This window comes from Podarcis pityusensis, assembly GCF_964106645.2.
Source record: "Podarcis pityusensis genome assembly, chromosome: 8".
NCBI lineage: Eukaryota > Metazoa > Chordata > Lepidosauria > Squamata > Lacertidae > Podarcis > Podarcis pityusensis.
The window spans coordinates 18,662,548-18,687,721 of NC_138033.1; the positions used below are offsets into that span (position 1 = coordinate 18,662,548).

Consider the following 25,174-nt stretch of genomic DNA (forward strand, 5'->3'; position numbering starts at 1 on the left):
GGCATTCTCAAGATCCTTTTAAATATTAAAAAAGGACAATTAGCAACACACACACAGCCATTAATTTAACACTCAGTATATGATGTGCCCCATTGTGATACACGATGCGTTGGACGAGGTGCGTTTGCTAGCGTGCTGCACACCCTTCCGCAGGCAGCAGCTGCCTCCTCCCCCTCGCACTCCCCACCGCACCCACTAAGCTCGGACCTTTTCACCCACGGGGGTGGGTGGGAAGAGGAGGGGGCGATGCGCGAGCTGGTTCACCCGTGCCCGCCCGCCCGCCCGCGAGCGAGCGAACCAGCAAGCCAGCCACCGCTAGCCAGCGAGCGGTTTCTGAATGCGAGCGTGTGATATATATTTTTTTTTCTTAATGAGTGCAGCTTCCCAGGCAGCCAATCCGGAGCCGCGGTGGGCGTGGCCATGCTCTACCCTTGCTGAATGAGCAGGAGCTCCCTGGAGGTGGACGGCTACAGTGTGGAAGTAGCTGGGGAGCTGGCGAGTCCTGCAGGAGGGGCAGGAGAGCGCGAGGAAGGCAGGAAGGAAGAAGGGAGAAAGTGGTCCGGTCCTTCCCCGCTTTCCTTTCCTTTTTTATTTTAAGGAGATGAGCTTCGGGATTTTCCTTGCAACTTCAAAAATCCCTCCTCCTCCCCCAACATCCTCCACTTTTGCTTTAAACCATCCCAGTCCCAGACACCAAGGTCACGGTAGACGCCCCCTCTCTTAAAAGCAGGAAAGAACCCGCAACTGTTGGAAACCTCGAGACCCGGGTCAGCCTCGCTGAGGAATTCGAAGGCGGACACGGGAGAAGGGCGGTCGTGTGAAAGGGAGGCTCCTGCAGTGACACCCATCCCCGCTGAAGCGCCCATTCCCACCAGCACCCACCCTCGATGCCACCCACCATGAGGACGGCGCTCCTGCTGACCTGGACCGTATCCCTGAGTTACTTTGCAGACCCAGGTATGAACTGCAACTGCTTTATATTTGTCAAACTTCCTTCTGATGGAGACGGGAGGGGTGTGTGAGAGGGGGGAGGAATCTCCCAGTTTGCCAGCCTTAAGGGGACCCCCCCCCCAAAAAAAGCCACCCCACCCACTGACGCTAAACTTAAGACTTAAAAAAAAATATTGAACGGGTCCAACTCTTTCACGAAAGATACCAGGCTATATATTATTAGGATTGGGACCTGGCTGAGAGTGCGGGGAGGTTGCTCTGTTTCTGGCTACAAGGGGGAGGGGGGACAAGGAGCAGTGCCTCAGTACACCTGGGTTCTATTCCTGACTCTGGGGGAGATCATGGGGCTTAATGGTTTGAGCAGAGGAACGGAGGCGGCCGGCTGGGACCTTCCTTGAGGAATGGGTTGGGACTCGGAACTGCTGGGGCGGGTGTTTTTTCTTTCCTGGGGTGGGTGGGGGGCTCATCCGGACTGTGCCAATGATTCTTGAGTACGCATGTATGTATGACCTTGAAGAGAAGTCGCCTTTGTACCACTGCCTTTGCCGCTCCCTGTTATCTGCGGGGGTGAACTTAAGCAAATAACCTCTGGTGCAGCCAGCAACGAAGTGAGTGGGTCCTTCCCCCCTTCTATGGGGAGGGGTATTACCCCACACACACACCCTCGTTAAAACCACGCGTTGCAGTTTCATCTCAGGGAGGGATTTTTTAAATTTTTTTTTGCGCGTGGGGTGTGTGTGTGTGTGAATAATTATTCTAATTTTTCCCTGTGGGAATGGGAGGGCTACCATCGCCCTGCCTGATTCCCTGAAGTGCTCTTCTCCGCGGGGGCGTGCTTGGGGTTAGGGTTGATCTTTGAGTTCCCTTCCACCCGCAGACTCCCTCTCGTGGTTAACCTTGAACGGCTAAATCTCAAGCGAGCTCGGTTCGCACGCCGACCAGCGCCCCCCTCCCACCCACTCCCCCTTCCCTCCCCCACAGTGCTGCAACCCCAGCACCCACACCTCGTTGTCATTCAGGTGCGGCTTTATTATTTAGCAGGCATACGCGATCAGTCTTGAAGGGGGCGGGGGGGAGGAGGAAGAGGAGCGCGGAACCTCCGAACTCCCCCCTCCCCTTCTGAATCTGGGTAAGCCTCGCCTGGCACTGGTGTGCTTCTCCCCATCCCACCCCCATCCCGCAGCACCTTTACTTTTAATATGATTTAATTTCTCCCCCTCCCCATCCTGTCTTGTAATTTCTACCAGAGGTTCAGGATTTGGGGGGGGGGGTGTTTCAGGAGGCCTGGCAAGTTCAATGCTAACCCTTCTCTGTACAGAAGTAAGTCCTATTGAGTTCATTGGACGCTCGCGCCCAGGTAAGCGGAATTTAGGATAAATTCCAGAAATACCAAACTCTGGTTGTTGTGGATGCGTAAGTGGAAACTTGGGGGGCCCTCTGCAGATGCCCAGAGTTGTGCCTCTCGCCTCTCACCTCCCTCAACTGGCATTGGTGTCTAGGGAAAGAGTTCTGTGATTGAGTCATGCAGGGAATGTTGGAAGGTGGTTGGCTAGTTAACCTGCCAATCAGCTTCAGTCTCTGGTTATGAGATTTCTTTGCCTAGATTTGGGGTCAGCCCCTCAATAGGCTGCACCCCCTACATGCACAGGAGCAGGCCTAGCTGGAGACTCCATATGCATCATATACATTTAAAGCAATCCCAGCCCCAAAAAAGAATTTTGGGAATTGTAGTTTAAGAATGCTGTGAATTGTAGCTCTGGATGAGTAAACTACAGCTGCCAGTGTGTTCTTTGGGTGGTGGAAATGTGCTTTAAATGTATGGTGTTTAGGCAGCCTATGGCATGTTGGGGCCTGAGGCGGGGGGTGGGGAGCGGAATCCAAAGAGCACTCTTCTCTCCACACCCTGTCCCCATTGGCATGTAGCGCCATGCACTGGGAAAGTTTGCCTGTGCACCCCCCCCCCATGGAAAGAAGCAGGATCTGCATATTAAGATATAGCATGGTTCCATCTCAGTGGGGTTTGTGCGGTGCAGCGGACAGGCCTGGGGGATTGTGGGTCAGGCATCTGCCTGCGTTCTGCTGTGCCTCCCTTAAGGGCATCATACACACACACACACACCCCTCTCCCATTGGCCTGCTGCAACATGGGAAGCCTGCCTCCAAGCAGGGCACCCCAGGGTCATCCTGGCAGTGGGTCACTGGGAGGAGCCACCTGGGCCAGTGGGCAGCTGTGGTTGTGCCTCCTCCGATGTAGAAATGAAATCCTGTTAAATGGCTCTGCTGTTCGGCCAGGAGGAGCTCTCCTCCAGTCGCAGTGCAGTGATGGGGGAAGGTGCACCTGCTGAACTTCTCCCTGACAGCTCTTAAAGGCACAGGAGCCGTTTCATTTGGAGAGGACCAGAAGCTGCCTTATGCAGAATTGCACCAATGGTCTGCCTATAAGCTCAGTATGGTCCATACCAACCTTGGCAGCGCCTCTCCAGGGTTTCGGACAGCGGCCTCTCCCAGTCCTAGCTAGAGATGCTGAGGACTGAACCCAGGGCCTCATGAGTACAAAGCAAAAACGGGACTCTGCCACCGATGCAAGGAGTTGAATGTGTCTTCCTTTGGGCCTGGCAACCCTCCGGAGTTGGCCGGGTTCTCTTGGCTCATCTGCTGTCAGATGCCTTCAGTGGCAGCGATGGGAGTGCAGAGCAGCGCCCCCAGGGCAGGGTTTGGGGGTGTCGGGGATGCGTGGGTTGCGGAGGTGTCGAGGGGATAAGTGAGTTCACACTTGCACGCCTGGCTTAGCCTCTGCCCCCTGGCTACAAGTTCCCTTTGCAGTAACGCTAATGATTCCTGAGTGGTTGTGGCGCTCTTTTCCCCCCATGGCGCCTGCTCTTCGCTGGCGTTGAATCAACCTCTGCACAAGGGTGGGGAGGGAGCCGGGGACGGGGGGGGCAGTGTCTAATGATGATGTGTCTTGAGCCAGCAGCCAGAGGCAGCAGCCGGAACATGGGAGACTAAGATGCAGGGCGGGGGAGTTTAAGGACAGAAACAGGATTTCAAACGGTCGCGTTAGGGCAGCTGAACACTTCTCCCTAGAAAATGAATTTCCCTGTGGCACTAATGCATGGGGTGGAAAGTTAACAGCCACCACAGTCCTTGCACTGTGATTTATGACGGGGAACCTGTGAGCATCCCCTGATGCCGTACTACAACTCCCAACACCCCCTGACCATTGGTCATACTGGCCATGGGCCAATGCATATAAGCACCTGAGGGATACTGACTCCATGCACAAGATGGTCTCACCGGTGATGCTAGAGAACACCAGCCTATTGTAACTGGGGCCTTCAACATCCAAGCCAAGGCTCTCTTATCTGGGCTGCCTCAGGAGGACTCCGCGGCTGCCATGGGACTGTCTTGGAGACCCTGTAGGCATCCAGATGTAGGCAGATGATCATTGGTTATGCTGACTGGAGCTGATGGGAGTTGGAGTTCAACAACAGCTGGAAGGCCACAGCTTCCTCCTCATCTCTTTACCAACAGAATTTGGTTCAGTTAACTTTAAAAACAAAAAAACCACACCCCTACTGTTCCTATCTTCATTTCCCACAACAGGTTCGGTGTTTGCAGGAGACCGAGGAAGCAACCTGCAAAGTAGGTTGTTGTCTGTGACGGTGTGTGCAGTGATGCACTTAATTTCCAAGGAGCTGTTTTTTGTTTCCCCCCACTCATTCTCTGACATTGCAACGTCCTTATAATCTCCGACTTTTTTTCCAGAGCTGGGACCTCTCTTTAACATGGATCTCCAACACGGAACCCCTTTCTAGGTCTGATGTCCTCCTTTGCCGCATTTTTTTCTCCCCCCTTAATCTCTTTCACCTTCTCTAAAGGCAAAAGTCCCTCAGTCGCTTCCCCCCAAGCCCCAGATAAAACAAAGGCTCCATCACTGACACAACCCAGTACACCAGGGATGGCCATGTTGGACTACAACTCCCATCATCCCTGACCATCAGCCATGCTGGCTGGGGTTGATGGGCGTCGGAGTACTAACCCGCATCACACCATTTGAAGGCTATTGGTCTTTGTCAATGTTTGTTGGTTTGTCCAATACTTCCTGCCTTCATCAAGGACCTACCACATATCTGGACCAACACTAAGTACTACATTTGGCAAAGGATCCTAAGAAATGTTTGGAGGAAATCTTGTTTTCAGCCCAGGGACCGCTTTCCTCAGAGGCAACCTTTCAGGGGCCACTTGGCCGAGGTGGGCACTCAAAGGAAGACACAGAGCAAGGCTGGTCAGGGGTGTGGCCTTGAGTGGGTGGGTGTGGCTGTGAAGGGCAAAGGGGCGTGGCCTGAGGAATAGTCCTATATGTGGACAGAGGCCTTGAGGATGATGTTTGAGTTTCTCCTCTATTTTATGGTGTCCTTTTTTGTCAAGGGTAACAATGGGTTGGTGAGATCAGGTTCAAGGGGGGCACAAAAATCGCAACTCTCCACTCTGCTTGGGAGTGGCTAGGAGCCCACCCACCTGTTTGCACACTCTCCTTGCCAAGGGTTCAAGGGACAAGCAGGGGACGCCCATACAGCCCCTTGGCGCAAGGGAGCCTAGGTACGCCTCTGCTCTTGGTTCCCATAAGGACCTGGCTATGGCTTTGCAGTTGTGACCTCCACGCTCCCCTTCATTGTAGGGGAAGGTCTGTAGTTGCGGAAACTGTGCCTTTTGCAGGAGCTGCTTTTCTCTCCATCAAGGAACCCCTGGCAAGCTGCTGCGGAACCCCAGAGTTCTTTGGAATATATTTTGAAAAGCACCGTTCTATTTTAGTAACATAGAATAAGGCAGCCTCTTCCCCCCCCCCCCCGACACACACACACACTTTCCCTCTTTTTCTTTAGTTTAAACAAAGCTTTCAAAGAGCACACGATTCTCCACCAAGCCAAAGGTGTTCTGAGCTGGCAAAAAAAATAATGGTATTGTGCGTCCCTGTTCTGTCCTTGCTTTAAAAAAAAAAAGCATCTGATCTGAAATAGTCGTAATGAACCTGCTATTGTCAAACATTCACAGCTTCTGCCCATCTAAGGCTGCTTTTCTCTCTTCCCGCCCCCCCCCTCCTTCCTCTGTGCTTCAGGGTTCTGTTTGGTGTTCCAGCAGCACAAATAAATAAATAAATGCATTTCCAGCTGGCTCCCAGAATTCTAGAAAAGGGGATAATTTTCCCTCTTAAACCTTCAAAAAAAAATTATTTTTATTTTTTTTAAAAAAAAACTGCAGCCATCTCATTGAGAAGCTGTGTGACTGAAATTTGGCAGGAGCAAAAGCTGGCCTGGGGGATGTGCCTTCTGTTGTCTCTGTGGAAATCCACTCAAATTTGCAGTGATCTCAAGTTGGCAAAGTTGCAACGAGTGCATTTATCTGAATACTAATGCTGAGCCTTGCCTGTATTAAGTTATGCAAATGACTACCCCCTCCGCCTATCACTGACACAGAGCTGGGAGGTGGGGTGGGTGGGAGGAATGGCTGGTCGGCAGCCCCCAGCAGTGGTGGGGGTGGGGCAGGAGAGGAGGAGGAGGAGGAGGAGGAGGAAGAGAAGGCTGCCTTGGTAAGGCTGACAAAACAATTATAACTGATGCATTGATCAACTAAAAATAAGCCTTGCCGTAATTCAAGGTGATCTTTAGAGTATCTTGGAGGAAACTTAACATGGTGCGGCTTCTTTCCCCCTCTCTGGGTGAAATGACAAATCGTTGAAGTGCTGGGAAACCTGCTTAGCCAGAGAGCTGCAGAGAGCGGGCAGGAGGGGTGGAGTGGGAGCCACGTGGTCGTCCACATGCTGTCAGACGCCAACTTCAGAACCATTGGGCATGCTGGCTTGAGCCAACAAGAATGGATGGACTTCAGGTTGGCCATATCCGGTATGCACAATGCATGCATATACAGTGGTACCTCGGGTTACATACACTTCAGGTTACACGCAGCCTTTCTCAACCTATGGGGCCCCAGATGTTGTTGAACTACAACTCCCATCACCCCTAGCTAGCAAGGCCAGAGCTCAGGGATGATGGGAGTGGTAGTCCAACAACATCTGGGGACCCACAGGTTGAGAACCACTGGTACAGACTCCGCTAACCCAGAAATAGTACCACGGGTTAAGAACTTTGCTTCAGGATGAGAACAGAAATCGTGCTCCGGTGACGCAGCAGCAGGAGGAGGCCCCATTAGCTAAAGTGGTGCTTCAGGTTAAGAACAGTTTTAGGTTGAGAACGGACCTCCGGAACGAATTAAGTACTTAACCCGAGGTACCACTGTATATATATCTGCATACATCAACCTTCTGCAGGTCAAAGGGGGCAAAAATGCATAGTGAAATCCAGTCCTATGATCCACTGGAAACCACCAACAGCACTGTCCTTCAAGCCTTCGCCATTTCACCAGGCGCTGTCCACAAACATTCAAGCCAGTCTTCTTAACCCTATGGGGTTAAGCATGCTTTTATACTTTAAAAAAAAGAAGTGATTTTCCCCACGAGGCTGAATCCATCACTCGTTACCTGTTTCCACACTTGCACGGGAATTGGAAAATGGACACCATCCTGTCCGTAGTTGTTTTGGCCATAAGAACTGAACAAATGCACTGAATGATGGGTTGCATCTAGAGCCCATGTGCTTAACAAGAAAAGAGAGAGAGAGAGACTTCTATGCTGATGTGTTCTTTGCTGTGGAATGCTATTTGCTTCAATCACTTTGCATCTGTCCTGGGTTCATGTTGCAAAATTAAGTATTTCATGCATGTATGGACCACCACATATAAAAAAGTGTTAATAAGTTAAGTTTGGCACGGCACCAGGCAACTTCTCCCTGGCTGTTGGTGACCCAGCCGCTTAGGGGGAATCACTAGCAGTTCTCGTCTTGCCCCCCAGCACACAAAGAAACTTGAGTATTGAAAACCATGCTTTGCAGTTCTCCCATTTTGCTTCTCTGTTGGTTCAAGCAGGTAAAAAAAGCGACATATGTGAGGGTTAGCACAGGGTTGGGTGTTTGTGACACCAATGCTCCTAGACTCCATATCCCATCAGCCCTAGGCCAATGGTCAGGGATGATGGGAGTCAGAGTCCAACAATAGGTTTTCCAACCCTGAGCTAGCATCACATTGCACCCAAAACCTGGGACTGTGGTTTGTTTTGCTAGCCTTTACTTGCTGGCTTTACTGGTCATGGTTATCTGGGCAAAATGCAAAGGTTTCCGCTTTTGCGGTGACTTTATGAAGTAAAGGATAAAAGTGGGAGCCTTGAGCCTCATGCACCAGCCCATAGATCAGCAGTTCTCAACCTGTGGGTCCCCAGATGTTGTTGGACTACAACTCCCATCATCCCTGAGCTCTGGCCTTGCTAGGGATGATGGGAGTTGTAGTTCAACAACATCTGGGGACCCACAGGTTGAGAAAGGCTGCCATAGATCATGCACATTGTGTAAATCAGGGTTTCCCAAACATGGCTCTCCAGCTGTTTTTTGACTACAACTCCCATCTCTAGCTAGCAGGACCAGTGGTCAGGGATGTTGGGAACTGTAGTCCCCAAACAGCTGGAGATCCAAGTTTGGGAAACCCTGGTGTGAGCCAAGCTAGTTAGCTGGACAGTGTGTCCAAACACAGCCAGTGCTTGGCTGAGGATCCCCGCTGCGCCTTTCCCCAAACATTGGTGTTTTCTATGGATTATTCTGTTTACAGATTTTGGTTTGTGTCCATCAGCCTGTTGCACTGGCACAAACCGGGGCGGGGTGACAGGGAGGAGGAGAAGAGTCTATAGATTTGAAAAAAGGATGCATGAAAACAAATGAACAGCTCAGACCCATAATGAATGGGGCATAAAAATGCCTATCTCTCCGTCTCCTGTAAATACTGGCATGCTTTGTGGATGTGAGGCTGCTTACACTGTATGAAGTGGCAGTTGCTATTAAACAAAATAAAGCTCTTATTTTCTCGCGTCTCATCTTCTGTCACGAAGTAATTGTCTGCTCCCTTAATTTCCTGCGGCAGTAAACATTTTGGATTGATTTTTCCTCTCTTTTTTTAACACGTCTGGAGAGATGCTTTAAGATAGCCATTGATTATTACCAGTGAAAATTGTTGGAGGAAATAGGGAAAATTGAATTTTCTCGGGGAGAAAAGACACAGAAGCCTTCAAAAACTGCAGTTATTACATGCTTGATGGCCACTAGATAGATTGGCAGGCTCCCAAAGATTTTGTCACTGCTGAACATATTTCATGGGGAAGAGAGGATTCAAAGAGCCGTGTGACTCTTCTCCTGCAGTTATTGCTCCTTCCAGAGCCAGGACTTAACTTGATGTATTGGTTTCGCCCTAGAACCTGGGGGTTTTTGTGCTTTTTTACTGCCAGAGCCCAGCCCCAGAACACGTGGAGCTGTAGAATAATGGATGTATCTGCTGTAAAATGAGGACGCTGTTCTCAAGACATTGTTTTCTCCTCTTGCCGTGGTGGGGCAGGGCTGTGGTTCACTGGTAGAGCATGCACCAAAGGTGCAGGTGGTCCAGATTCAATCCCCAGCATCTCCAGGTAGAACTGGGAGAGACTCTGTTCTGAAATCCTGGAGAGCCACCAACAGGGTAGACGATGCTGAGCTTGATGAACCAATTCTGTAACAAGCCAGTTCATCTGTTGTTGAATTCAGGCTCCCATCAGTGCCATCCAGCATGAGCAATGGGTCAAGGTTGAAGGAGGCTGTAGTCTGGAGGACCACATCATATCTGCAAGGGCCTGCTGAGAAGTGGAATACAATGATCTGGCCCATAAGCTGGCTTCCATGGTGGTAGACAGCTTGGTGTCATCCAGATGTGGACTACAACACTCGTTCTCCTGGGTTATTGGCCAGACTGGCTATGCCTCATGGGAGTTGTAGTCCATAACTGGAGGCCACCATGTCTGGCCACCCCAATGTCCAATACAGTGGTACCTTGGGTTACATACACTTCAGGTTACAGACTCCGCTAACCCAGAAATAGTGCTTCAGGTTAAGAACTTTGCTTCAGGATGAGAACAGAAATCGTGTTCCGGTGGCGCAGCAGCAGCGGGAGGCCCCATTAGCTAAAGTGGTGCTTCAGGTTAAGAACAGTTTCAGGTTAAGAACGGACCTCCGGAACGAATTAAGTACTTAACCCGAGGTACCACTGTACATTGTTCAGCTGTGGTTTGTTACATGTTACGCACCTCAAGGACCTTCAGACAGCTTGGACAAGAGCAGAATCAGCTTTTGTCCTTTTGTGTTTACACCCTCCGCTTGTAGTGGTACAATCCTCTCTCTTTTTTGGTGTGTCATAATGGGCATGAGTCCAGAACAACCTGGGACTTGGCTGCCACTGCAAAAATCAGTGTTTTGATTCCCTATGTTCTGTAACACTTGGCCCACATGCAGCTTTGGTACTATGTAAGGTTTCTAGACCTCATGGTTGTGGTATGAAGTTGGGAAATCTGCAGCTAGTGTTTGCTGAAGGCCTTGAAAACCAGAAGACTGAACTGGGTGGGGAACCCAGAAACCCATCTCCCTATGGGCGTTGTTGTTGTTTAGTCGTTTAGTCGTGTCCAACTCTTCGTGACCCCATGGACCAGAGCACGCCAGGCACTTCTGTCTTCCACTGCCTCCCGCAGTTTGGTCAAACTCATGCTGGTAGCTTCGAGAACACTGTCCAACCATCTCGTCCTCTGTCGTCCCCTTCTCCTTGTGCCCTCCATCTTTCCCAACATCAGGGTCTTTTCCAGGGAGTGTTCGCTTCTCATGAGTTGGTCAAAGTATTGGAGCCTCAGCTTCAGGATCTGTCCTTCCAGTGAGCACTCAGGGCTGATTTCCTTCCCTATGGGCGTAGCCAAGATTTATTTTGGGGGGCAGGTATTGTTAGAGGCGGGCGGAACCAAGTTATCTGTGATACAAGTAGTCAATTAAGAATTTTTATTAATTTGCTTGATTTGGGGGAGGCAGTTGCCCCCCTGGCTATGCCCATGCAGCTTCGCACTCCCAAAATAGGTGGGGTTTTTTGTTTTTCTTTAAAGGTAAGTGTAGCTTCAATGCATCCATAAATTAGGACAATCTTTACAGGATGTTATCATGGCTTAAAAAGCCAATAATCTATTAATGTTTTGCCTGTGCATTCAGCTCCTTCTTCCCCCCCACCCACATTGCAGCACAAGGAGCCGAACCAGGACCTTTTCCGGTTTGTCCTGAACTGGAAACCTGTGGTTACCAAATTCAGAACAAAGCAGGATATGAATCCATGGAAGTAGTTCTTTTACATCCTGTCTTTTTTTGAACAAACTTCGCAAACCCTTTTCAGTTAGAGTCTTCCTGATTTAATCACAGTTGGTGCAAAGGTAAGAGAGCACAGGGGCTCTGTTGGGGAATAGGCTAGGTAATATTTCAGCTGACAAACCTGAGATATTGTCCATACCGCACAAAGTCTCCAGCTGTAACTGTATCGCTTCACGAACACTATCTCAAGTGCAAAAACGCGTACAAAAAAATGATGGCCGGGACTGATGGGAGCTGGGCTTTGACAACATCTGGAAGGCAGCAGGTTTGGGAAGGCTGCTTTTCTGTTCTGGTAACCCTGGAGAAACAATATAAACTTTCAGAAGTGCCCATCTGTGATCTTCCAGTTGTGGTTGGATGGCCATTGGCCATGCTGCCTGAGGCTGATGGGAAGTGGAGTCTGGCAACATCTGGTGGATCACAGGATTCCCGCCCCTGGTTTACAAGCGTCTTCCTTGCTTCCCCTTCTGCCTGGAATTGCTTCCCCAAACACCTTTGTGATGCTGTTTCTCTCTTCCGCCTACCCTTCAAATCCTTCATCAAAGGCCAGCTTCTCTGGGACGCATTTAGCCCAGCCCCTTCCCTTAGTCCTCACCCCCTACTGCAGAGATAGCCTATGCAGTGGCCTCCAGATGCTAGTGGCTTACAACTCCCATTATCCTTCAGCATTGGCCAGGCTGATGGGAGATGGAGTTCCGCAACTGTATTATATCATTTCCCACCCCACCTTTGCCTACTCTCCATCTGTTATGTACTGAAGTTCTCACCCTGGGCCAGCAGGGGGATACTGTAGATAGTTTTCACTCAGGTCCTCATATGCAAATAAGGAATTGAAAGTGACGTTCAGTGATTGGATAGTTACAGAAAGTTGTTACTGTTGCCTTGTAGTTGAGCTCTATATAAGCAGGTTGGCTGAACCCTTTGGTTCAGTTCTGTTCTGGCCTGTGAATAAACAAGAGCTGTCTGAAGAATCGCTGTGTCGTCTGATATGTTCACCCACAACTTAACACCACCTTTCAGCAGTATCTGGAAGGTCACCACATTTGCTGCCCCCCTGCATTATGACAACGAGGCTCCCCTTTTTCAGTCACAAAAATAAAATAATAATAATAATAATAATAATAATAATAATAATAATAATAAATTTATTATTTATACCCCGCCCATCTGGCTGGGGTTCCCCAGCCACTCTGGGCAGCTGCCAACAGAATAAAAAAAGAATAAAACATCAGACATTAAAAACTTCCCTAAACAGGGCTGCCTTCAGATGTCTTCTACAAGTCAGGTAGTTGTTTATTTCCTTGACATCTGATGGGAGGGCGTTCCACAGAATGGGTGCCACCACTGAGAAGGCCCTCTGCCTGGTTCCCTGTAACCTCACTTCTTACAGTGAGGGAATTGCCAGAAGGCCCTCAGAGCTGGACCTCAGTTAAAACCCTTCTCCACAGAATAAAAACAAACAGACAAGTGGAGCGTTGGGTGCCACAATTTAGGGAGGAGGTTGCCAAGCTGGAACTTGTGCAGAGGAGGACAACCAAGATGATCAAGGGTCTGGAAACCAAGCCTTATGAGGAACGGTTGAAGGAGGTGGGTTAGTTTGGCCTGGAAAAGAAGAGACTGAGAGGATACCCATTTTCAAATATCTCAAGGGCTGTCACATGGAAGAGGAAACAAGCTTGTTTTCTCTGCTCTGGAGGGGAGGACTCAGACCAATGGATTTAAGTTACAAGAAAGTAGATTCAGACTAAATACCAGAGCTCTTTGACAGTGAAACAGACTCCATCAGAAGGTGATGGACTCTCCTTCTTTAGAGGTTTCTAAACAGAGGTTGGATGGCCATCTGTCATGGATGCTTTAGCTGAGATTCCTGCATTGCATGGGGTTGGACTAGGTGAATTCTATGATTCTCTATTCTATTTCTGGATTTGTCATTTGTTCTGCTTCTAATGTTCAGGTGGGAGTAGCGGTGCTTGCATTGCCAAAACAGTGCCATGCAAGAGGGAGGTATGGGCAGGCTTGTGGGGACCCCAAAATTTGTAGGAATGCCCCCCAAATCATTAGAAAATTGATGGCTGGGGGAAAACACAAAGGGGAGGCGAACCCCAAAACAGACCAGTTGTAGACTGCATGTGTGCAGCGGCCACAGAATTCTGGCAGGGTCAGAGGGGGAATGGGATAGAATATCCTACAGGGGGAATGTGGCTGGCTGGCTGGAACAGGATCACTCCGCACTGCAACACTTTGTTGCAGGTCCTACTTGTAGGCATTCAGTCTGCCTCCCCAACACACCCAGCAGGCCCACATTATCAAATGGCATTGGTGGTGCTGTCATGATTCGTGAAGCTACGTAACTCATTAAGACACTGTTGTCTGCCATATTTTTGAAGTGTATATCCTTTAAAGACCGGGTACATGAATCACGAGAGCCGCATTTAAAGTGCAGTGCTGGTTGCGCATGATCTGCGGAGGGAGCGCATCAGAATGTGCCAGATAATTCCCCAGGTGGTTAGTGACATCTATATGCAAATATAGATGGATGTACATCCTGCAATCTGTTACATGCCACTGCCTCTTGGCAAAAAAAAGAAAAAAAAGAAAAATCCTTCATATACAAGGTAAAATGAAATGTCTGTATCATCCCAATGCCTGAGACTTGTGGGGCAGACCATAGTGCTATCATAGGGTGAGGCTATGTAGGACACCATGGGGCTGCCAACATAAGAGATCTAACTCATAGATCTCTTGAGTAATTTGCAGCAGATGAGCAAGATAATTGACTTCCTACTGTCATAACAAAAAATAGGGGTCCCCCCCCCTTCTAAACAAGGCAGCTGAGATGAAGAAAGCTTGGATTGTGGGGGAAACCAGGAGAAAACATGACTGACCTCTATTCTGGTACCCGAAACAAATTCCTGAGAATGTTCTCCAGGGGAATTCTGTTCCATAAACCTGAAGGTACATGTCTCACCACCACCCACTGCCAGCTGCTGCTTTCCACCTGGTTCCAGCTGGTGAATCTCTGGACTCCGGTGACAAATGAAGTAGATCACACAAGCCTGGTATCTGCTTGCTCAAGTTACAGAAGACTCGCAGCCAAAATCTAGGCAGGGCCCGGGGTGGTCCAGCAGGAAAAGGGCAAAAGTGACAATGTAAAGATGCAGGAATATGACAAACAACGAGGCTTTCCGGGTTTTCTCTCCCACGTTTTGGGCAAATTTTCCGCTTTGGAAAAATGAGGATCTGGGGGAAGCACTGGGAAAGAGGAGTATATTCTCTCTTTCATATCACTGATCAAAAGCAACAGCTAGTATTTTGAAATAATATTGCCGCAAAACACCCAGGCCCAAGATTCAAATAGTTTGCAATATGAGACTGGTTCATGGTCTTGATATTTGTTAAGTTGTGGGTGAACATATCAGACGACATAGGGATTCTTCAAACAGCTCTTGTTTATTCAGAGGCCAGAACAGAACTGAGCTGAAGGGCTCAGTCAGCCTGCTTATATAGAGCTCCAGTACAACGTTACTGTAGCAACTTTCTAAAACTATCCAATCACTGAACGTCACTTTTGATCCTTCATTTGCATAACTATCTACAGTATCCCCCTGCTGGCCCAGGGTGAGAACTTCAGTACATAACAATATTGATGCTCACTGGCCTCAGGCCCCGAGAATGGGCTTCCCAAACTGGATACTGAGCAACCTTAACTGCACGTGTTCAGAAGTCTCTGGGACAGCAAAGGAGCAGTGGAGGGATTGTGAAAAGACATGACAGGAGTCTTGGCAGTGTTCCTGATCCACACTAGCTTTTGCCTTGACTGCAGCTCTCTTCCCATTTTCCAACTCGTGTGTCAAATGAGGGTGGCTGCTTGCACATTGCTGATAAAAGACTAAATGCATCGCCAGAAAGACTGTTTTTGCATGCCATGTGCATTTGTTTGTTAATGTTAACTGCATCGATCTGCTAATTCATATGGATGGAGGCAAATTTAGAAATAACTACTATAATTTAAATCAGGGGTGGGGAACGTTTTTCAGTCTGAGTCATAGGCAGCCTTCTGGGGACCAGCCACTTGGTAGTTGTGGGCAGCAAAAGTGGGCGGGGCAATGGATGCAAATGTTCTCCTTGTATGGTAGGCTAGTTTCTGCACATACTCATGTTCCCCTCTCTCTTCGTCTACCCAGGCAAGCAAGAGGCATTAGCAGAATTCGAGGAAACATTCCAGGCAGGCAAAAAAATTCAGGGGAGGTGCAAAGCAGGGCTAGCAAAAGGGTGTGGCCTGAGGAGAGTGGGGTGGTGGTCCAGGAAGACTCCTGGGGCCATGGTTGGCCCCCAGGCCTAAGGTTCACAACCCCTGATTTAAATAGAAATATGGCAGATCTCATCCAAGTGGGGTGGAAGAAGTAACCTGTGTAGTCTGCTGTCCTACACATTTTGCTGTCCTGGTGTTTTAAGGTCTCTGCTTTCTCACAGCTCAGTTGGTTAGAGCATGGTGCTGATAATGCCAAGGTTGCAAGTTCGATCCCCGTATGGGATAGCTGCATATTCCTGCATTGCAGGGGGTTGGACTAGATGCTCCTCAGGGTCCCTTCCAACTCTACAGTTCTATTATTATTCTTGCCGTTATTCATCTTTCAACCGGACTTCAGCCAAACAGCCCTTCAGATAGGCATGGGAAACCTTTAGGCCGCCAAACATTGCCGAACTACAACTCCCATTATCCCAGGCCGTTGGCTACGTTTGCAAGGACTGATGGGAGTTGTAGTTTGGCAACCTCTGGAGGGCCAAAGGTCTCCCACTCCTGAAATAGAGGGTTGTCCCTCTGCAAAGCAGGGCTGATGGCCAACCGACTTCAAACAGCTTTGGGGAAAGCCCTAGCAATGTTGAAGAAGTGTTAGGGTGAGGCTGCTGCCCCTCTCTTTCCGTCTCTCCACCCCGCCAGCTTAGGCTCACCTTTCTCCAGAACATTAACCAGACAGAAAAGCCCTTAAATTTGGCATGTGGCTCTGTTCTAATCTACTCAGGAGTCCCTTATCGGGCCTCACAGCCACTTAGGCATTTCCAAAAAGAAGACGGCGCAGCCGACTTGCACTTTGTCACATCTTGAACACTTGTTGTAGCAGAAAGGGGAGAAGGTGAAAGAATTGGCAGGAACTGCACCAAATGAATTGTCTGCCTCTCGCTCTTTCCTTTTGGGTTTTTTTTGGGGGGGTGGGAATGTCTGCTGGGCAGGACTAGTGGGGGATGCCTGGGCAGCAGTTTCACGGTTCCCCAACCCAACCAGCCACCATCAATTAGTGAGAAATGAAATTGCATTTTAAAGTTATGCACAGAAAGGAGAAGCTTTGGTGGAAAACTAGTGGCAGAGTGCATTGTTCTGGTTGTGCTTTCATCACTTTTGAGTCCACCAAGGCGTTGGGTGGCTGTCCGTCCTTTTATTCTACAAATGATATCTCTGGTAGGCTGCATCCTGCTCCTTTTCAGGGTGTGTGTGTCTCCTAGGGAAAAAACTACAGCATCCTCTGCGGGGCTTCTCTGTAAGGGCAGGAAGCTGGGAAAGCAACCTATTGTACACCTGACTGCTGCTGGTCGTGGTTTTTTAAGAAAATTGAATGTAAAAGAAATCATTCTGGAAAGGTCTTTTAAAAAACAAAACAAAAAAAAGATAAAAGGGAAGACTTCCCTTAAAGACAAGATCAGCAGATGCACCTGTTTCAGGCACAATGGCTGCCAGCCTCCATTCTTGAATTCAAGCCCAGAGGAAGATATCAGAACACAATGGGGTGAAATTTGATTCAGTGCGAACCTCCCCGATTTGTACTTTCTGAAACAATAGATGAGCTGAAACGCAGCTACTCTTTGAAGTCCACGCCTCTCCAAAATTTGCAACGCAGTTCTTCAGCCAAGTAATGAGTACAAAAATGCATATACGTGAGACCAAATATGCATAAAAATGCATATATTAGTGGGAAATGCCTAAAAACGTGGTGGTGGGGATATGGATAAATTTGGCATTAAAATGCCGGTGAATTTTCTGGAGGGCTTTTAAATAAAAATCAGAAACGGATGTGGAAATGACAAGAACTGAACCTAAGACTGGGGAAATGAGAAACTGAGAGAAGTTGAAAATGGCAGATTCTCCTATCCATCCTCCTCCTATGAGGTTTTTCCATATTGGGAAGCACCTGCAGCTTAGGAAGCTGCAGAGCACAAGGCAAATGTTTAATGGAAAGAAAAGTACACCACACCAACCAAAGAGATAAAGGGCGTTCCAAACTTTCTTGGCTGTGAATGAGGAAGCAGCAGCAGAAGCCTCTTTCACAGGAGCAAAAAACTTCCAAGTAGTTGGAAGAACGGTTTTGACACAGCTCATGCAAAGGAACGGAAGTATCCAGTACGGAGCACTAATTCATAGGGAAGAAAGTGGTCTGCCGCAGAGGACATGCAAACAGTGTTCTGGAGCTCTTTACACCATTCTTGGGGCCAGCCTCAACAAATGTGTCATAAGTCACAGGGCTCATCTACACTCGCTTCCCTTACACTTCCCTCTGGGAAAACCCAATTTTTACTGCAAATGTCAAATGGGTTTTCTCCTGGTTGATGTTTGCTCTAATTTAGCTCTAAAGAGCAGGTTTTCCTGGGGAAAGTGGAGCGGCAAAGGCAAAACTTAACAGACCCTCCAGGTGTCCTTATTTTCCAGGGACAGTCCCAGATTTACAGAAGCCATCTCAGTTTCTGATTGATCCTGGAATGTCCCTCTTTTCCTTAGGACAGCCCTATTTCCACCAGAGAAATGTTGGAGGGTTGTGAGTCAAGCTGAGAAACCACTCAGACCCAAGCTTCCTTGGCATGAGACAAGCCCTTATTCAATCTTAAACACACGGTTATTATTAATATAGGACGTCCGGGATGGAGAACCTGTTTCTCTCCACGTATTTCTGGGCTCCAACTCCCAGCCGCTGCATTCTGCATGGGCCACGACCACTGAAGAGGATAGGAGTTTTATTCCACCATCCTCTGGAGGGCCACAGGTTCCCTATCCCTGACACAAACACATAATGGGTGGTGTTTGCTGTGAGCCCTACTCAGAGTAGGCCCCTTCAAGTTAACAAACTTGACCAATTTAGGTAGGTTTGTTCATCTCAGCAGGTCTATTCTGAGTAGAACTTAGTTCTACTGCAACCCAGAACTCCTATCCCTGTTTTCAGATGAATATTATTTCCCAAAGGAGTTCGTATCAATAAAACAAAGTTCCAGACGAGAGCCATCTCCCTGCCTTCAGGCTTATGGACTAAAAAAAGACAGCCAGGGCAGGAGAGCGGAGGGAACAGGGACATCCGTTTTGACAATGCCAGGACAAAGTCGTGAGTTATAAACAGACATGCACATCCAGCTGTGGCCAAGCTGGTTTCGTCTTGCTTGGGCAGGGGTTGTGCAACTAACCCAGGAGCCCTTAGTCCCTGGGATGGTGGCAGAGGCCAGAGTGTGCTTTCTTCCAGCTCTACAATCCAAGGGCTATCCATACAGATATATTTTAAAAGGAGATGCCCTCTTGGCTTACTAACACACTTGCTTCAGAAGTACAGGGCAGTTGATTGCACGGTCAAGGGATGTAGCAGGTGGAGAAGAGAACCATAGAATTGTAGAGTTTGAAGGAATCCTGAGCATCGTCTAGTCCAGTGTTTCCCAAACTTGGGTCTCCAGCTGTTTTTGGACTACAATTCCCATCATCCCTGACCACTGGTCTTGCTAGGGATGATGGGAGTTGTTGTCCCAGAACAACTGGAGACCCAAGTTTGGGAAACGCTGATCTAGTGCAACCCCTTGCAATGTGGGAATATTCAGCTATCCCATACTGGGATTGAACCTGTAACCTTGGTGTTATCAGCACCTGACTCTAACCAACTGCGCTATTCATCTGCAATAGCAGTGGAGGCTGGTCCATTAGGACAGATGAGGCCCTGCTCCACCAAAGATCATCTGCCCTCAGCCAGACCCCACCTGCCTGCCTTCTTACTTCTTACAGTACGTCACTTTCTCTAGCCTGAGGGCCTCCATCAGCCTATGGTCAGGGATGAAGGGAGCTGTAGACCAATGACATCTGGAAGGCAACAGGCCAAGGAAGGCTGTAAACAAGTTGGAGCGTATGTCCTAAGGCAAGAATAGGCAGCCTATGTACCTCCAGAGGTTGCTGGATTTCTCCTCCATCAGCCCCAGCTAGCATGATCAATGATCAGGGATGATATGAGTTGTCATGAAACAACATCTAGAGAGCCACGTGTTCCCCACCTCTAGGAACATAGGAAGCTGCCTTATCCTGAGTCAGGCCATTGGTCCATCTAGCTCAGTACTGTCTACACCAGGGGTGCCCAAACTTTTTTCAAAGAGGGCCAGATTTGATGAAGTGAACATGCATGAGGGCTGACCATTTTGCCTGACATTATTTGATTGTTCCCCCAAAGTTCTTGACCTTTTTTTTAGGATTGAAGTTCTTGACCTTTTTTTAGGATTGTTCCCCCAAAGTTGTAGAGGGTCTCACAATCCTTACAAAATTGAATAGCAGAAACTAGGTTCACAGGCAGAACAGAGAGCCAAACGACAGACGGGAGTGAGAGATGAACACCGGGCACCTGTGCAAGCTGACCAGCAGAAGGGATACAGAGCGGCGGGCAGCTGCCAAGCTGCTGCTGCAGAATTCCCCTCTCGCTTCACCTTGCCTGCTTCGTCCGCATCACACCTGCGCACTGACATCTCGAGCAGCACCGCTCAAGCAACCAAACACACAGCGCCACTGCTGGAGACGCACCAATCGCAGCCCACCCTGCCCACCTCTAACCTTCCTTGGTGGAGCATTGGCTCCAGGGGAGAGCGAGCAGAGCAGCAGGGAGGTGCTCGGGGGCCGCAACAGATTGATTTTTCCAAATTGCCTGTGGGGCTGGTTTAAACTGGGCCCAGGCCACAAATGGCCCTGGGCCAGACTTTGGACATGCCTGGTCTACACTGACTGGCAGTGGCATTCCAGGGTTTCAGACTGGGGATATTTCCATCCCTACCTGGAGATCCCAGGGATTGAAGCTAGGACCTTCTGCATAGAAAGCAGATGGTCTACCACCGAGCTATGGTCCTTGCATGTTTTGCCCCATGTTGGGCACAAGGTTCCTGCATTTCAGGGGGTTGGACTAGATCAGTATTGGCCAAAGTTGGCCCTCCAGCTATTTTTGGACTACAACTCCCATCATCCCTAGCTAACAGGACCAGTGATCAAGGGATGATGGGAATTGTAGTCCCAAAACAGCTGGAGGGACAAGTTTGGCCATCACTGGACTAGATGATCCTCATGGTCCCTTCCAACTATGATTCCCCTACAATCTGCCCAAGGGGTTCCTGGATTTGATTTTGGTTTAGCCTGAAGCTACTGGGGACAGTGTGAGGGCACCAGGGCCTGGGAAGACGCACAGAGCAGATAGTGGTGGCTTGTATTAATGTGGCGCCGTCCCCAAACTTTGTGTGCGTTTGTGGCAACAGAGGGGGTAAGCAGATGTGCCTGGTGGATTTCCACAGGCCCTGTAATTCAGGGCAGAGGGGGAGGAGACCAAAGGAGTGGCCAGCTTTACAGAGACAAATGCACAAAATTAACATCTGTTGGCTTCTGGGAATGACCTAATTTCTGGCGGTTGAGCTGGTGCCAGGCAGCTATGGCAACATACTGCAGGGGTGTGCAAAGCTCAATGCCAGGCCTGCCAGCGTGAAGGGCTGGTAAAATGAGAGAGGTGTGTCCTTGTCACCACGATCTGTGCACGTTGGTAGCACAGACGAAGGTGCCTACGCTCACTCCCTTCATCAAAGTTGGTTCTGAGGAGCTTGGACAAGAGCCAATGGGTTTCCTTTGCTGTAAAAGCATCCTCCATACCAGGCATAGGCAAATTCGGCCCTCCAGATGTTTTGAGACTACAATTCCCATCATCCCTGACCACTGGTCCTGTTAGCTAGGGATGGTGGGAGTTGTAGTCCCAAAACATATGGAGGGTTGAGTTTGCCTATGCCTGCTCCATACTCTCCGCCAATAACTAGGGGGAGATAGGAAAGACCTATCACAACTTCACGACACATCAGCCTCTTCCCCCTCCCTGAGGAGTGGTTCATGTACCTTATTTAATTTATTTTAACTTGTTAAATTTGTTAGCCACCCCCCCCCCCCGCAGTGCAACCCAAAGAGACTTACAGCAACCAATAAATGGCATGCTTTAAAACCACCAGAAAACAAAACACAACGCTGTACAGTCATACCTTGGAACCCAAATGCCTTGCAAGTCAAACGTTTCAGCTCCTGAATGCTACAACCCTGGAATTGAGTGTTCTGGTTTGCGAACGTTCTTTGGAACCCGGAAGTCCGACGCGGCTTCTGATTGGCTGCAGGAGCTTCCTGCAGCCAATCAGAAGCCGCGCTTTGGTTTCTGAATGTTTTGGAAGTCGAACGGACTTCCGGAATGGATTCCGTTCGACTTCCGAGGTACCACTTTAAATGCAAGAAAAACCTAAAATGCAGAAAACGTCATAAGGAATGGGCCGATCATAAAAACGTAGAACTGGAAAGGACCCCAAGGGTCATCTAGTCCAACCCGCTGCAATGCAGGAATCTCAGCTAAAGCATCCATGGCAGATGGCCATCCAACCTCTGCTTAAAATGTGGCCTGCAAGGCTGTAACTCAGTGGTAGAGCATCTCCTTTGCATGGAAAAAATCCATCCACAGGTAAAGCTGAGAACACCCTCTGCCAGAAACCCTGGAGAGCTGCTGCCGGTCAGTGTAGACAGTACTGAGCTAGATGGACCAGTGATCTGACTCCATTTAAGGCAGCTTCTTATTCGTGCTACTTGTGCTATTAACATGTTTTAATCTACATAGAGGGAAAGGCTGTGATGGGCGTCAGTCAGGCCCTGCAGTGGCCAGATTCCCTTCTCCCAAAGTAACACAGGCAGCTGCTTTCTACTGGTTCAGACCCCTGGCTTATCTAGCTCAGTTCTGTCTACACTGACTGGCAGCAGCTGTCTGGGATTTCAGGGATGGGAGATGCTGGGGACTGAAGCTGAGGCCTTCTGCATGCAGAGCAGATGCTCCCTCCCCCAGCCCCCAGGCTCCAGCCCTCCCCTAAGCACAGGTGTGTGGAAAGTTACCAAGTTCCTGGCGGGCAGAAGCCGAGGTCTTTTGAGAGGGTGCCCTTGCAAGGGGCACACGTGGGTCAGAAGTCCTGGCAGAGCTGCTGAGCATGAGGGGCACCCAGACCAGACAGCCTGGAGGTGGCTGGATGGCGGAACTGATGGGAATTGAATGAGGCTGTGATACAAAGCGCCTATTGTCCGCCTGCCGACTTGCGCACTCACAAGCTGCCAGCTCTGGCTGAATTCCCCCAAGCCCACCCCCCACTCGCAGGACGGCAAGATGGGATTTGTGACACACACACACACACACACACACACACACACACACACACACACTGCTTTCCCCTCTTTTTGCCCTGTGTTCTCCGTCCAGGCTCACTTCTGAAAAGCATTCTTATTGAGCAAGAACCGATCACGGCTTTCGATCACTGTTGAGCCAATATCCCACCTCGGGGAGACCAAGCTGCCACCACAACCTCCTTTCTGCTTCCCATCATAGAGGAGAGCCAAGGCTCTCTGGAGCTGTAGAAGGCTGAGCACCTGTTTTGTGCCCAAAAGGCCCCCACCTTCAATCTCTCCATTGCCAGGTAGGGCTGGGGGAAACCCTGGAGAGCCGCTACCAGCCAGTCAGGTGGACCACTGGTCAGAATAAGGTCACTTCATGTATTTCTATCAACCCCAGTTAGCGCATTTGGACGGCCATTTGGCTGGATGACTTTCGGAAGTGGTCCTGGGAGGACGACTCCACCTGTTACCCCATTTGCTAGCAAATTCTCTCCGACAACAACCCCAATTCCTACTGGATCCTTGTGGAATGGCTCTGGAAAAGTTATATACAGTGGTACCTCGGGTCACAGACGCTTCAGGTTACAGACTCCGCTAACCCAGAAATAGTACCTCGGGTTAAGAACTTTGCTTCAGGATGAGAACAGAAATCGTGCTCCGGCAGCGGCAGGCCCCATTAGCTAAAGTGGTACCTCAGGTTAAGAACAGTTTCAGGTTAAGAACAGACCTCCAGAACAAATTAAGTTCTTAACCCGAGGTACCACTGTATACCCTCCAACCTTTCTCTGATGAAAACTGAGACATCCTATTCCATGATGATAGTAAGAATAATTTTATTATTTATAGCCCACCCATCTGACTGGGTTGCCCCAGCCACACTGGGTGGCTTCCAACATATATAAAACCATAATAAAACATGAAGCATTAAAAAACTTCCCTATACAGGGCTGCCTTCAGATGTGTTCTAAAGGTTGTGTAGTTACTTATCTCCTTGGCTTGGGGGTCCCGTAACTCCGTACCCTCCAACATTTCTCCACTGAAAATGGGGACACCCTAAGGGAAAGCGGGACATTCTGGGATAAATCAGAAACTGGGAAGGCTTCTGTAAATTTAGAACTGTCCCTGGAAAATAGGGACACTCGTAGGGTCTGGTCATTGACACCTATTGTCTGCTCCCCACTGCTTCTCTCATCCTTAAGTTTTTATGCCGCCCAATTAAAACCACTGGGGTTCTTTTAACCAACAGATGAAGCAACTTTCCATTTTATTTTTCATTGCCGCTCAGTCTCAAACACCTTTTCCAAATCTCTGCCACAGCAATGCCTCTTAATGTATAGTCTGCTCTGCCAGTTGCTATCGGCTAGCCGAGCATCACAAAAACATCCCAAACCCAAAGCCCATCGCCAGCCAATTTTTTTTGCTTTTGTGGGAGGGGACGCCCTCTGTTCTGTGTTCTGCACTCTGCGGTTGGGGGGAGAAGGTGGATTCACTGCTAGCTTTAGAGCCGAGGGGCCAGGAAGTCTGTTGTGGGGCGCAGCTGGGCCTTCCACACGAGGTTCACCCAGATCTGTACCCAGGTTGGCGCTGCCACGGTCTCCTGCTTACTCTAATTGGCTCCCGGAGGTGAATTTGTTCCTGGACCCGGTGGTTTTCCGGCTTCTGTTCTTCTGGGCAAACTTTTTTGCTGGGGAGGAGGAGCCGCACACCTCCCTGTTGATCCTGCCCTATTTCCGTGGGGGTGGACAAGGAGCCTGGCAAGAGCTATTTGTGCTATCTGGGCGGCTTTCATCTCCCTTCCCCCTGCAGCTCTGGCACAATGGACCGCCGATTTCACGCCTATTAGCAGGCAGGAATGCAGCGGTTCGCCTCTGCCTCTGTGTAGCTTCAAAAAGGATTTGCCGTGAAGCGTGGAAATACAACGCAGAGGCGGCCCTGGGCCCGAGGCGGGGAGGGTGCGGTGGGAGGAGGACGAACGGAGCCAACAAGTGGGGAGAGGGGAGGTGGAATATACATGGCAGTGTTTTCTAAGTGGAACACGGGAGTCGCACCTCCCGGCAGGCCCCGGCGATTGCAACCATACGAAGAGCCGTGGATCCGGGGCAGGACACATGCCTTGCTTGCAGAAGGTCCCAGATTCAATCCCCTGCATGTTTAGGCAGAGTTTGGGGGGGGGGGGACTATGGAGAACTTCTGCCAGTCCCTGTAGCCCAAAGGCAGGGCAACTTTTTCAGAGCCTGAGAGTCACATAAAGTTCTACAGTGGTACCTCAGGTTAAGAACTTAATTCGTTCTGGAGGTCCGTTCTTAACCTGAAATTGTTCTTAACCTGAAGCACCACTTTAGCTAATGGGGCCTCCTGCTGCCGCCGTGCCGCCGTAGCACAATTTCTGTTCTCATCCTGAAGCAAAGTTCTTAACCCGAGATACTATTTCTGGGTTAGCGGAGTCTGTACCCTGAAGTGTATGTAACCAGAGGTACCA

At 49.4% G+C, this 25,174-nt stretch overlaps 1 protein-coding gene across 3 annotated transcripts in view; it reads left to right on the forward strand.

The window, feature by feature from the left end:
- Positions 1 to 336: 336 nt before the first annotated feature.
- Positions 337 to 25,174, forward strand: part of KIRREL2 (kirre like nephrin family adhesion molecule 2) — a 61,200-nt gene continuing 36,362 nt past the window's right edge. For 2 of the 3 annotated variants that reach the window (XM_081018757.1, XM_081018756.1), the window contains exon 1: positions 337 to 957. In XM_081018757.1, coding sequence (XP_080874883.1) covers positions 888 to 957 — 70 coding nt within the window. In that variant the 5' untranslated portion in view covers positions 337 to 887. The remainder of the gene's footprint in view (positions 958 to 25,174) is intronic. The other variant, XM_081018755.1, reaches the window with a different exon arrangement.